The sequence below is a fragment of the Anopheles stephensi genome, chromosome 2 (genome assembly GCF_013141755.1).
Source record: "Anopheles stephensi strain Indian chromosome 2, UCI_ANSTEP_V1.0, whole genome shotgun sequence".
In the NCBI taxonomy this organism is placed as follows: Eukaryota; Metazoa; Arthropoda; class Insecta; order Diptera; family Culicidae; genus Anopheles; species Anopheles stephensi.
In genome coordinates this window covers 76893071-76908060 of record NC_050202.1, presented here as the reverse complement: position 1 = coordinate 76908060, position 14990 = coordinate 76893071, and the positions used below count along the sequence as shown (strand labels likewise).

Here is a 14990-nt window from a genome sequence, read left to right as displayed (position 1 = left end):
CGACACAGGCAGCCAGGAAGCGGCGGCCCCAAACGAGTGGTGGGAAATACGGTTGACAACTAACCGCACCGTACTAGCAACGAGGACGGACTCACGCTCGCATTCGAGTGTGTATTCGGCAGGAAAGCCAGTTTTCCGGCTCGTTCCGGATCCGTCTCGTTGGGAACGTATCGAGCGTGAATCGGGTTAAGCTGATTGCGGTGCAGAACGAGAAGGTAGGCCGGGTGGCATGCGAAGAATTCGGTCGGTCTGTTTGATGGCTGCGAAGGATGCCTCCGCCAACGGAGCTCCGAGCTCGTTTCGAAAGTAGGGACGGTAAAAAGTGTAAGAACCCCGGGTTTCGGGTAAAGTTTCTATCTTAATTGGTAGTTTGAATTAATTTTGAACCCCCGGGCTCGGGAGAAGGACTCCGACCATGGAAGGACGCGTTTCGGAAGGGTTGTTCGATTGAGGTTTGGAATGGAATGCTGGGTGTGCGAACGGTTGTTTCGGGGTCTGTATCACCAAAAGTTTCCTTATCTACCCACCGCAATCAGCTCTTGCATGTCAATTAATGTCATGCCTCAAGTGCGGCGCACGAACAAAAACCCAACCCGATCTTTGCCCCGTGCCTCGTAGCTGCGAAGGAGAGGGTCCGTGTTCTGTGTGCCACTGCTACACTTCTCGGCACAGAGTCGGTTAAATGGCATACCGAGGAGGATGGTTGGATTGCAGAGCACTTCGCAACTGCAGTGCCGACAGCAACGGTAGCGGTAGCATTGGATGGCTGAAGATTCACTGCTGTAAAACAATTCAGCAACATGAGTTATCTAAGCCAACAACTAAACTTCACCTCTCGTGCGACGCCCACCAGCACTCCGCAGTGTACCAACTGTCCACCCGTACCGCTGTGCCGACAAGGGAAATTAATTTATCGCATCGCAAGCGCCCAATTAAAGTGAATTCCAAGTGACATTTGCAAGCGGACGACGATTGTCGTCGTCCACCACCGAAACAAGAGCGTGAGACCTTGACGGGCTTGGGGCCCTCGGATAATGAGATAAGGCGTAAAGGTTGCTCGGCTGCCCGGTTGCCGAACAATTTTAAGCGATTCTCGTCGACCCTCAAAGTTCAAGGAGTTTAGCTCAAGCACGCTGAAAAGAATGTCACGAAATGTGTCTTGTTAGCAGGCAAATATTACTTGGAAGAATGTATACACCCTCCTGCGACTGCGAAACATTTCAACGCAACGTTTCAATAATTGCTTCAATTAGTAGAACCTCAAACACGACCGGTGTTTCGGTTCACCTGAGTTATTACTTGAGTTGGCATCGCAGACTCTACCGGTTCCATCGCTTTTCATCATCACCGGCACCTTTCCAGCAGCAATTATTTCTTTCCCTGCATCCTTGGTATCCGAATGCACCGTATCGTCCAAGCGTTATCGTTTGAAGTTCTCGCGTCACCTGAAGATCGCTCGGCAGCCGGTTAGGGCAATGGAATATTAAGCTCCGATTACGGATTCCCGGTACAGAGGGCGACCTTGTTTGAAGTCGTTGTTCGCTCGTTTTCTATCATCTGCGTTCAGTTTGCTTATTTGATCGGTTGTTGTTGGTGCAAACTTTAAGCCGTTAAGTGTCGAAGGATTCCGTAATTTCACCAAGAAACCCCTTTGATGGTGGTGTTGTAGTGATGTGACTCGTTAGCAATTGTTGCCTAATGGTTGCAATGGTTCTAGGAGGGGATTGATGGAGGGTTTTTTTCTTATGCGACGAAATTGAGGAGACCCAAGGAAAGGTTTTTTGAATTTCATCATGGTGTTTTCTATAAACGTTAAAGGTTGTTAAACTTTACGAGAATAATGTAGTATAAATAGCTTTTATAGAGGAATAACAAAAATAAATAACGCTGACTTGGCGATAATCCCTGCAGTAAGAGCTTTCGTTTTAATAAATTAAAGGATTTTTCAAAGAATTATTCCTGTAAAAAAAACCTAAAATATCGTTTACAAAAATTAATGGAAAATTTATTATTTAAAAGTTTTTACAGAAAATGAAATAAAAGTTTTTAATTTGCACCCAACTTTGCTACAAATTCAATTAAACCGTTGCAAAACAATGCACTCTCGCTTCGCCGCTGTCCATCCAACCAGTCCTTGCACACTTTTCTGCCCAGCCAGCGGAACAACTTAGCTTCCGGACATATTTTACTGTCATTGAAAATAATTCCACGAACCAGACAAAAACGTTCAAAACAAAAAACAAAAACGCTGAAACAAAACGAAAGCCCTGTAAGGCACATAGAAGAATTGCTCAAAACGATTGGAAGAAGCGTTTGAAGGAAAAAAACTGAAGAAGAAAAAACCGCCGCCCAACATCCACTAACCCAGGGGGGTCCGGTGCCGATGATAAAAAGCTATTAAGTGCCTTGGATTTTGCTTCCGATGGAAACGGACTCTTACTTTTCCTTTTGCTTCTTGGTACTTATTTGCTTCGTTTGCTGCCCCGTACATGCACGGTTCGTTGTTTTACATCGTTCCACCGCTCCGGCCCATCTTGCCAGCACGTCCGGCGAGGAAATCTATTTTGTTTTTCCTCCGTCTCTGGCTGCCGGGCCGGCGGGCAAGCAACGCCCCCGCCCGTCCAGCAGTGAGTTCGGTTGTGAAAAAGCGTTTATTTGGCTGGGTCGGTTCGTTTCCTTCTGTCTAGAGTGACGTCTGGAGTGACTGTTTCCTCGGACGGAGTCAGCTTTCCCGGAGCGTCGGTCCATCTCGCGGCGCGCATTTCAATCTCTTGGCCCCGGTTTGCCATCGACTGGACCGGCGAGAATTGTGCCGGAAGGCGCACGGCAAGCAACATATTTGAATAAACATGTTGTTTCCCAGCTGCTCCTGGGGACGTGCGAGCGTGAGCTTGAAAAATAGCACTTTCATCTTGAAATGAAAATTTATTTCATGCCCTGAGTAACATTTCACCATCCACCACCAGGTTCGCCGCGCAAAGGGGCCGAGCTTTGCAATCATTAATTTTGCCCCTGATTTATGCCATTTTGTCAGTGAGTGTAAACCGTGCCCGTAGCAACCACGGTTCGTCTCCGAAATGTTTTCACCGGCTCACGCATTTTTCAGGCCGGGAAAGCTAAGAGCGGGAGAAAAATCTCTCGCGGGCTGTTCGGGGGAACAACAATTGATGCCCCTGCGTGAAGGATTTGAAACTGGTAGTGAACGAACGACCAGGAAAAGTGTGGTGGAAAAATCGTGCCTTAGGTCATTATGTGAAACAAACACATTCTTAGCGTTGGTTCGACGCTCCGCCAAAGGGAAGGAAGTGTACAAAATCGCAAGCTTTGCAAAACAATGTGCCAAAGGTTTTGTGAGTGTGTTGGTGTGTTTTTTGTGTGTGTGTTAATAATATGTTGGCGTGCAATTCCTTTTTTTGTGTGCTCAAGTACGTACAACGAAACAAGTCTGGTTTTTTGCTGAGTCTGAAGCAAAATGTGTAACAAACGAAGCATACAAAACATTAACTCTCAACAATGGCCGCGGGCCAAGGGCAAAAAGCATCAAAAGAGAACGATAAAAAAAGAATCATAAGACGAAAAAGCAATCCCCTCGAAGGCAGACTCGACTGGATCGAGAAAATAAGCCTAGACTGAACTAATCCACCTGCAAGCAACAACCAACACAAACCATCCACTTGAGCGAGAGATGAAGCAACGGAACAACTCAACGCAGCTGGAACGGCTCGAGAAAAGAAAAACCGAAACTTCTTAAGGTTGAAATTAAATAGAAGCGAAACGCATTTGATTTGCGTACCGCCACAGCTTTCAAAAAAAAAAAAACAACCCCCAATCGCTCTTTCACCTTTCCGAGACGAGTTTTCCTTCCCTCTTTTTATCGCCACCAGCGTGACCACCGCTGCGTGACCATGGTCGCGAATAACTTTCCACTAAAATCTAATAAATTATACAAATTAATTCCAAAATACCAAAACGCAAAAAAAGCACACACACCGCTAAAATGTTGGCCGGGGTCAAAATCCACTCGTGCAAAAGGCTCACCGCTGACAGGAAACACGTGCGCCTGAAGAGATCCTTGTCGCTGGCGGGCAAGCTGGAAAGTTAAAATGTTCGTAACGCAACGGGACGACCGGGGAGGCACACGATGTAGCGAACAATCATCTTTCATACACATTTTCGTTCGTCGGTCAGTACCCTACCCCTGCCCGTGGATCCGTTGCAAAATCATTACAGGCTCATTTGCCTGTAAATGGTTTGGGCCATTTTTCTTTCTCGCTGCGTGGACGACTGACTGACGGTCTTTAATTTATTCCAATCACTGCCGGTGAGTAACCTTGAACCATGGTGAAGCAAGGTGCTGGTACTGTAAGACGATGTGGATGATGATGGTGATGATGAAGGTTCATTACATTTGGTGATTGCATTCGAACATTGCATGCCGAAAGCAAGTATCGAGTGCAGGGCGGCAGTGAGTAATGGCAAGTGTCACGATTAATATTGAATTATTTTGTAGTAAATTGGTTGACCATGATCAAAACAATAACAAAAAATATAATGTATCAAACCTTGTGTAAAGTGTGTCAAACCTTAGCTTAAAATGATTTGAGTTGAAGTTGTAATTATTCCTTTTCTTTGTACAACCACAAGTTTTTGTGATCTGCCATTTTGTATAAGTTGCTTTAAACGTACTGCAGTTCTACATAATATTTGAACTTGCACCGTGGCACTTTGCACTCTTATGATGTGCTCTGCCTTTTGTGGCATACTAGACTTATTTACCATGTAGTTGGCTAGTCAGTCCTCACTACGGGTGAACGGTCCGGATGGGAATTGAACTCCAGTCCTGCCGTATGAAGACCGGCTCAGTTGTCGCCTCTACTAGCGGGATTCCCGGTTAGCATAATATTTTTACTATTTTATTGAAAATATTGAGCTACGCTGAACAAAGAAACATTACTCTTTAGCAAAACCATTCCAACCGTAACTGCCAAACAATTGCACAACATTGTAACATCCCCAAGAAAGCAACACGCAAAAAAAAATCCAAACTAAATCACGATGTTGTATGTGTCCTTTCTTATTGACTACACCGTCGTTGTACTCGATTTATGCTACCAAAGATGATGGGTCCGTGCTAGTTGGTCATCGACTGGAGCATACCGAACAGACACAGGGAGGGGAAAAAACGCTCTGAGCTTTTCCCTCTATTTCCCCCCAAAAAAAAAACTTCCCAGCACGTGTTTTGGCGTGGCTTTCTGCTGCCATTTTAGCTTCCACTTTTCACCTCGATAGCTCCTCGCACACACACACACCGCACCATGGTTTCTTCGGTGGTAGTTTTGGCTACATTTAATAAAGCGTTCATGATTATTTATGAGTGGTCAGATTGTATCCACCAGTAATTAGGTTTTGGGCCCCGCTTCTTTTCCCTCTCTCTCTCTCTCTCTCTGTTCTGCCGTCTTCATCAATTGATGTGAAGCTATTCACAGCACACCGACGTGCTACGTGCTTCGTAATGCGATGCGGCAGCAACTGTTCGCAGGGCAACCGGCAGGATTCTTACGCGAGGATACCAGCACATTATGAGTGCTGCAGGATTCGAGATATTATTTTGTCCCCGTGTTTGCTTTTTTTTGTTTCTCTCCCCCGACCCGTCGTTTGGGGGAACGCTCTTCGTTTCGCTGTATTCAATTACTTCATCTGTTTCCCCTTCCCTCCGTGGGATATGACAATTTACTTCTGTTTCGGTCCGCCGGTTCGAGGCTCGGCCGATTCACGCGATGTAATCGGAGCGAAACACCGAAACTTTACCCGGTGGCGTACTGCCTGCATGTGGCAAGAAAATAAACTACAACCGTGCTGTTCTCCGATCATCCGCTCGGTACACTCTCGCTGTTGGTAGTCTCACCCGAACGGAATGAAGAAACTTTTTTTGCCTTTTGTTGAGGATCATTGCAGCGCTGGTTCGCCGCATCAGCTAGTACATAAATCTTCGGTCACATTTCAGGGTTCCCCGGTTTCGGTAGCGTGGCAGCAAAAATTACAGCAGATCACGCCAGAAACGTGATTCGAATAATTTTATCCGTTCGCTTTGAGTTGAAAACGAAAAAAATTGAAACCGAACGGGTAGTCAGGATCCTTTCTACACATTACCCGCCCTGTCTTGTGTGTGTCTACTCGGCTTCATATGCTTTCGAGCATCATTTTGACGCATTTGGTGCTGTTTACCATGCACGGGGGATTTTTTTTATATTGTTTTCGTCTGCTTGGAAGCAATTAAAACTTTCACTTTTCGTTCACGTTTGCTCTCGTGTTGAGCCAGATTCGGTACATTACTATGTGTCTGACATTTTTCTTCTCTTTCTCTCTCTTTCTCGCTCTCTTTGCAGTTGATCACCGCATCGATGCCGATAGACTGTCAGCAATCAAACAAAATACGCCACCACCATCGCTGGAACGCACCAGCAAATCTGCCAAGTGACAAAAGAGCAGAACAAGAAAAAAAAGAGATGCATTTTTCACACGACCGCTGGTGAACGTCAAACGCCACAAAAATAGTCCCGGCGTGAACGACAAAGCAGTAAAAAAAATACATACCCAGCAAACGCAACGATGCCATTCAAATCGACAACTGCTAACGACATGAACGACCTAGAGCAGTTGGGTTCGTGATGACAGCAACTAGCTCACCGTTTCCGCTAACTGCGGACGATTTAAATCCCCGACAGCCCGTTCGAGTTCCCTTCGTGTGTGTGTGTGTTTTATTTTGTGTTATAAATTGAGGCGAGAAATGCATTCACCATTTTTCTCACGGAGCTTTCCATTCGTACGCTAATTGGGTGCCATTGAAAGGAAGTGAAGCACGGGCAGACAAAAGGTTTAGACTGGACGGAACGTAATGAACTCGGTACGCTTGACACACGGAGCCCGGGATTGAAAGGACTCGATTTGATTCGCGCTAAAACTGGGTTGATGAATTTGCGTGAATTTGCTCTTTTTTTTACTCGAATCGAATCACCAGTGCAACGGTGTCACCGGTTGTCGGAAAACCCCAATTTAAAATTGAAAGGGAAATGTTCGTTAGTGCGCTTTAATGGTTTTTTATAATGAGAGTAAAAGCTTAAGCCCATCATTCATTGGTTAATAGCAGAAGATATTAGTTTTAATAGTTTATCAACTTCATAGTGATTTCTTTGTAAATAGTTTAAAATTTTTTTCCACATATCAGTATAAGAAAACCTCAAGCTCTTGGGTGAAAACTTCATTCCGCCGCGTTTGTATTCCGTTCGTGGCATGGAGAGTGTTCTGCGAAAAACTTCTCTTGCAAGATGATTGGCATTCATTCATGCCGTAAGCTTTTGTTTTCTTTACAGCGTGACACACACACCCACAGTATCGTGTAGTGAGGAACCGGATCCGAATTGTGTACGTTTGTGAAGCACACGAACCACGCACACTTCAGTTGCCGCGTGTGCGTTTGTGCGTGTATGAGTCGCGCGTTAAACTTTCCCAAGTGCGAAGCAACGGAATTGGTTGCGAAAGAAGATGCTCTCGGCGTAAGGTCTGCCAGCTACCGATGGCAGCATGGTGCGTCAGCCGGTGCATTGCGGTGAGCCACCTTCGTTCGTTCGGTGTACGGTGTGCGTGAAGATCATTTGCGACGATCCTGTGCCGGATTACAGCGCGTTCTAGTGCAACCTATTGTGTGCGCGTTCGCGTGTGTGCGTGCGTGGGGTGTGCTAATAGTTGTGGGTGCTTTCGTTGTGCGCGTCGTGCGGGTTCAGGGTGAGTGCGGGTGGTGTGTGGAGCGTAAGTGCCAGTGTAAAGTGAGTGAGATCGTTGGGGTGTGCTTTGGAGGTTCATAGCCCTGCACTGTTGTGTGGGTTGAAAGCGAAGGTCACGGTGTCCGTGCCACCGTGTGCGGTGTGGTAAAGGTGTGTCAGGTTGTTTTTGCTACGATGGAATTGCGGCACAAATTCGCCTCGATAGTTCGGCTAATGCTGTTGCTGATGGTTGGCGGTGGCAAGTGGGTGCAGGTGAAAAGCGAAGGATTCAAAGCAGGTATGGCATGCATGTTCTTGCGGGATGGTTGATAAATCTGTTGGATGTAAAACTTAATCTGAAATGAACTTAATGTATAAGAAGCGTACAACTCAACTATACTAACTGACTTCAATAGTTTATAATAAACCCAGATTGATCTCAGATACACACTTCTGGGGAATATATGGAATTTAGAATTAGATTTGGAAAATAAACAATATCTGACCCTATGTTTGCCAAAACTCACTTTTAAACCGTTTAAATTCTTCTTACGCCTTTGTGTATGCAACACGCATCACACCCTTTAAAAGGATGTAGTGAACGTTCAACAATTATTTTAGCTTATTAACCTAGAATCCGAGACTCTGTGTGAGACTAGGAAAATACGCAACACATTCAGTCTGCATCCTTTTTGTGCGCTCTCCTGGTCCTGGTAAAAATCCTTAGCAGTGATAGCTTAATAAACATTTCACAATAAAAGAAGAGCATTATTTCAATGCAAGTCTTTTCCTTGAAAGCTATGTCAGGCTGGTTATACAATTGCTTACTAGACTTATTTAAACCATTTATACGGATAATCATTCCTTGCTATTTTACGGGGGAACTATTTTAGTTTACCGATTGATACACTTTCCACAACCCAACAATTTGCTGTGAATGATTTAATGCATTGCAAACCATTTTGCAGCGAAACTTTAATCAACGCACCTGTAATGCAACGTAAGTTACGCAATGTAAAAATTTTACTCCTCCAGCATGTTATTGCCACCGTACCTTTCTACCAACTAGCATGGGGCGTTTCGCAGTAGTAAAACATTGATTTATAAATTGATGTCAATGTTGCATTTTGCACTCGACCCGCCGATGAATATTTCATCGTCACGGCAAGCAGTTGCGCGAAAATGAAAGCAAATTTGCAACCAGAGCTACAATTTGCCTAATGGCCAGTCATTTGCTGCCCATTTTTCTTGCAACCCGTCGCCGTTTTTCTGTGGGTGCTTGTGGAGGTGACGAAGCGCCGAGTGGGCGCAACCAATCGTTTGCAGCAATTTACCATCCCGCGCGGGAAGCAAGTTGTGATGGAATGGCGTGCGGATTGTGTATTGATAGATTGGCTAACAAAATACACAAGCCGTACGATTGTTGACCGAATGGGTCGAACAGGATCTGAAATCGAACTTTTCGATCCTTTTTGTATTGATCGGTTGCTCTTCCCTTTCTGTTCAGGATAAGCTCGCTTTTCCACTTTGAACGTTCGTTTTCGAAGCTCATGGCACGTCGTAATAAAGCCGTTATGAATATTAAACTCGCCCAAAATCCGATGACACCATCAGCTGGTCACTGGAAGAAACGAATGAATATGACAAATCTTTTCAAAAATCCACCCAAATTTCGGGCGATTGTTTGCCTTTCAGTCAATGGAAGAAAAACTTGAAAATAAAATAAGGAAAGAAAAGAAAAAAGCATCAAACTTTGCGGAAGGTTGCTCAGACGGAGGATTTATTTTTCTTTAGAAATTTGTCTTCCATTTTGCACCCCACAGACGCGTGCCAACGGTCCCGCCCCATCCCACCTTCACTACCAGAGCGACCAATGCAAACAATCTCGGAATTCGATAAACAAAACTTTCGCACCCTTCGCTTACCGTCGCGTGCCACCGCGTTGGCGAAACGACAAAAAGGCCATCACCTCATGAATATCGTTATTTTCACGACGCGAAAATCCCTTTCTTTGGCGGGGGCACAACTTTCCATTCCCGGTTCGGGTCGATAATTGATTTCGATAAGTGAAATGGATATTTTTGCTGCGCCTCGGTCGATTACTGATATTGACATTTGCGTTTGAACATTGCTAGAATGAGGAGAGAGAGAGAGAGAGAGAGAGAGAGAGAGGGAGAGGGAGAGAAAGAGAGAGATAGAGCACGAATGGTGGTTCCATGCCTAACCGACGATGATGACCGAGGCCGACGATGATGGTTTCCGCCAAAGCAACTGGCGATGGTTTGTGAGTCCTTCTTTCGTGTCGGTGTGATGACGCTGGAAGCCAGAAGAAGAATCCATCCAAAGAAAACCAACGCGCCGATGAAGTTGTTTGGTGAGCAAATTGAGAGCATTGAACTAGCTTTTCGGGTAGGTTTTGGCCATTTCTTTGCCTTCGTTTTGTTGTTGTTTATTTAAGCTTCAAAATAAGGAGCAATGTAAGAACGACCACAAAAAAAGCAGCTAGCTAGAAAACAAACTGCCCCATGGAGGCGCCTGGTCGTTCAGCTATATTTCTCCCATGACGGCGTTTTTGTTGTTGTTGTTGTTGTTGTGGAGAGCGCACGGCGGGCATCTAAGCTTTATTGGTTTGGTTGTGTTTTCTTACACGCCCAACAGCACCTGCTGCTCGTTTGATGCCATGCCTCACGGTTACGCACACCGGTTCGTTGGTTGCACTCCCGAATTAGGACTTTGCCGCTAATGCATTTGTACCTGGCACGCTGGGGCTGTTTTTATCTTCTTTTTTTTCGTGCGAATAAATACCACCAGATCAAAGAGCATACCCTGGGCGCACTTTACACATTTGCTGGCAGTTGTTTTTCCACTTCCACCAGCGCAACCATTTGGCTTCAAAGCTAAACCGGGATGATTCGCTTCCACAAAATCAAGTATTTTCCCATGAAAGCTGGTTGGTTTTATGGCTACAGGACGGCTTTTTTTTCTGTTGTCCTCAGGGGAAAAGCTCGATCTGCTCGATGTGAACTTTGGTGGGTAGTGGGAGTGATTCGGTGATAGGTTGTTTGTCTTATCGTCTTGGTGGACGGGTCTTTAAGGCAATCCAAGAACTAAAGTCCCTAGCGGATCGTTTTTTACAGATGATGGATTCTGTTGTTATTCCTGAAAAATCCGGGAAAACGGTTGTGGTTGTACCTAGCACTACCGTGTTGACTTGTGGCTTACCTGAGCTTCTTCAACTATCTTGGTATAAGACACAACGAAAATTTGTTAAGATGGATGGAAAAAAGGTCCTTAATATTTTAAAGTCTTGGTCACACTTTCACACACAAAAGTTAAAATAAATATATTTTCAAAGAGTTAATTGCAACGTAAATAATCTACTTCATTGTGAAGTAACTCATCGGAAAGAAACTTTATCCCCAAAGCACAAGAAACCCCCTGTGCGAAAAATGTCACCCAACAGAACCAGTGGTTGTCCACCTAAGTCCATTTCTTTTATCTGTTATGCCTGCGTCTGGTGCGTCTGGACATTACATCACGTTCGGTGGATACTTGAGCTCAGCCTTTTTCTGTCCGAAAACAGTACGGTCGTGCAACGTACGGTCGGACAATATTCATTCACTTATCCCATTTTGCGACTGAACCCGATCGGGAATGGGTGTGAAAAGCTAGGAAACCATAGCACTGCACCGGCGGCTAAGGATTGTAAACGTGTACGGAGAAACAAAACGGTCCAACGACAGCACGGCAAAACACCGGGAAAACCTAAAGCTGAACAAGTCATGCACTTAGGGTCAATGTCACTTTATTACCATCATAAACACGTCCTTGTGAGTCGTGGGCCGTTTGTCAGCGGGTTGGCGAGTACGTTTAAGGCGTTCCCGTGCAACGCTGCAATGGCATAAGCTTTCAATTAAGTAAACCCGCCAGTAGATGAAGCTTATTATGGCTTGGTAAGTTGGTCTCCTCGTTCTTTTTCAACACCAGCACAACGTGCCTTCTTTGACAGCAGGGACAACGTCTTTTCTTCGCATGTGTTGACGAGACACGAACGTTGCTGTGAGAGCTAGGGGGGAAAAACAAGAACAAAACGTTCCCAGCTAAGTACATCATGCAATTCACTGTTGTGTTGTGGGGTTTCGTACCCTCTTTGTGTCTTTCGCAAAAAAAACCAACCAGTGACTCAAGCACCCATAACAGACAGTAACACTGTTGACTCATCCTGTTACACATATGAATCACGGGGTTGAGCTGATCGGTGCAGAGACACCTTGCGAGCTCCGTTATCACCGTCAACCGAGTGACAGTGTTTTGTCGATTGAGGTTTTGTGTCTTTCCTTTATTTTGACTGTCCTTCTTTCTCCAACACTCAACCTTACGCCAAAAACGGATAAGAGGCTTTCGTCGGGTGGCCATTTCAAGATAAACATTTTATAGACCGTTAGACTGTGGTACATGTAAAAATTCGGTGACACAGGGATGACTTTTTTGCTGCCGTTACTCTCACATCTTCTTCCACATGTCATCGAATGGGCACTTGAGCTGCATAAAAAAGTCAGCTAGCGTGTAAGCGTATTACATGTAGGGTGCTATAAACAACAAAAAAAGGAAGGTAGCCAAAAACATAAAAACACATTTCCAAGATGACGAAAGCAACGCCGCAGCGAAAGGTGATGAAAGGTTTCTACACTAGCCAAGTGAGCAGACAAGCGAGGAATTGAGGAAAAAAATGACTCTCATAAGCAATGTTTATGTATCGCTCGTTTTGCTTTCCATCTGCACCACTCAAGTTGCTTTGATGTGTTCACGTATCCTTTGCTTCCTGCAGATGGCCAGCGGGTTAGCCTACCACCGTCTTCGCCATGCCCTCGAAAGCGAACGTCTGGTCCTACATTTGGCCGGTGGACTATCGCTTTTTGTTGTTCTTACTTTCGGTGACCCTTGCTCGGAAGGAGAACCTCTTGCCACCGTACGAGTGCGAGCGTGTGCTTACTTTCCCTTAGGGGTAGCTCCCACCACCGTCCCATCTCACCCCACCCGGACGGATGTCCTTCAAGCGGGAGCCATTTTTTATGTTTTTATTTCAACTGCTTCTGGGAAGTGCTGTCGGCAAACGAGGGCTTCACGATTCACATGAATTTTTCACACGTATTCATGCACGTGACATTTGACGTTTCGGGTGGTGACGTTGTCTACCATGAGCCAACACCCGGAGATACCGAGAGCCAAGAAAAACACGCCCGCCCTCTAAACGGTACGATCCATCGTCCTGCTGAAAGATTAATATCGAATTTGTTATACATTTATGAGGGGAGATACTGTGGCGCTTATTGGAAAGCGATAATATTCGCATAAACTTTCGCTCCACAACACAACAGCAACAGCTGCGACGCTTCGATAACAAATGTTACTAATGGGTTAGGCTTTGATGTGGAGCGAAGGACCGGATGCGTGGTGGTTGGGGCTAGGACTAGTCGCTAATACTTGACCAGTTTCCGTGCGCTTTGATGGGTGTTATTACATGACACGCTTACCGTATTATTTATTGTGATGAGCAGACCTCGCATCATGTTTACTTTCAGCTGCTGTAAACATACCGATAATGATAATTATTTCCATCCAGAGGTTACAATTTAATAGCATGATCGCATTGGTATACAAAATTAATTAAGTTGTGTATTTTGAAACTATATATCTTCTTCTTCTTCCTTGGCACAACAACCTCTATAAGTCTCGGCCTGCCATTTTTGGCTTTCTGTGACTTAATTTTACCCGTAGTAAAGTAGTCAGCTCTACGTACGGGGAGGCGGTCTGGATGGGATTTGAACCCTGATCCTGCCGTGTAAAGACAGGCCCCCGAATCGTATCGGCCACCGGACCACCCCTATATACAAAATGAAACTATATATAATGTTGTATAAATTCAAAACTTAAAATTTTAGAGATTCGATGTAAGCGATCTGAAATCTAGTATTGCTAATGGTTAGACCCAGTCTCTGCTTGTATTATTGAGGAGCACTATATTCAAAAGTGATGCTATGGTGTTTAATATATTGTCACAGTCTTCGCTAATAATTTTAAAACCATTTTTCACTCCATTTTCCTATTTGTGTCTGTTGCATTTTAGAAATGTGTTGCCGTAGCTCTTTATTTTTGTTGCCCTCTTTCCCGATTTCCAGCCGAAATACAGAAACATATTCGGTTTGATGTTGTTCTAACAATCTGTTATTATAAATGCGACGTTTTAAATAAATCTACCCGTTTCTCATTCACCGCATCACCTGTTCATATAAAATCACAAAGAAAACTAAACAGCTTCGTATTGATTTTCCACCGCTGGCCGCCCGCTCCTTGTTGTCCTTTGCGACACAAACAGCAAACCCCCAAAAACCGTAATTCTTCGTACTCCATTTGAACCACCATTTTACCTTTCGCACACACGCACATACAGCCACCGACAGAAGCAAGGTATCTAGGGACAGCTTTTAGGGTATGCGCGGTTGATGGTGTAGAATAATTTATTCGAACACTGTCGGGTCGGCGCGGATGCTTCCGTTCCCTTCTGTACACTACCCCGGCTAAAGCTGATCGATGATTGAACCATCGCATTGAACGGGACAAACGTCCCCCTAGGGAGCGAAAGCGAAAGAGGAGAGAAAGAGAGAGAGAGAAAGAAAACAAAACCAGCGGCGTACAAGTGTACGCATATTTTCCTACGCTTTATCCGCACTCAGGTGGAAATTGAAAGCAAACAGCATTTTTCCACTCTAGCGGGCCTCTCTCCGGTTGCTAAATGTTGATCAACCTGGCAAGCGCCTAGTGTGGACAAAAGGAAAAGACGAACACTTCAACCCGCTGGGCCCCGAAATAGACAGGGGGATAGACAGGGGGAATCCTGCGTCTGTTCCGCTGAAATCCCATTTGCACTCGCACGCACTCACGACCACGGTGTTCGCTTCACCATCGACAACCTCTAGCTCAGACACAATTTCCGGGATCAGCCCTTTTGACACGCTTTTCCAAAATTAGAACTTCGAGCGCGACTGCGGTACGGTAGAATTTTCCAAAACCCGTCCCCAGATCAGTGCGGGCCGGCACGAGCCGAAACATTAAATATCGTCCTGCTGCCAAGGGCTGGTAAAGATCCTTTCGCTCCGAGGTTTTTTGTTTTGCTTCGTGGCGACAAATTCCGCTACCTTTAAAGGGAACCCTTGCAAGCAATGAACCTCA

The 14990-nt window shown here is 45.2% G+C and overlaps 1 protein-coding gene across 2 annotated transcripts in view; it reads left to right on the top strand.

The window, feature by feature from the left end:
• LOC118503688 (hemicentin-1) overlaps positions 1-14990 on the top strand; it is a 182481-nt gene that overhangs the window by 13306 nt on the left and 154185 nt on the right. For both annotated transcript variants that reach the window (XM_036037231.1, XM_036037230.1), the window contains exon 2: positions 7371-8058. In XM_036037231.1, the coding sequence (XP_035893124.1) occupies positions 7956-8058 (103 nt within the window). In that variant the 5' untranslated portion in view covers positions 7371-7955. The remainder of the gene's footprint in view (positions 1-7370; positions 8059-14990) is intronic.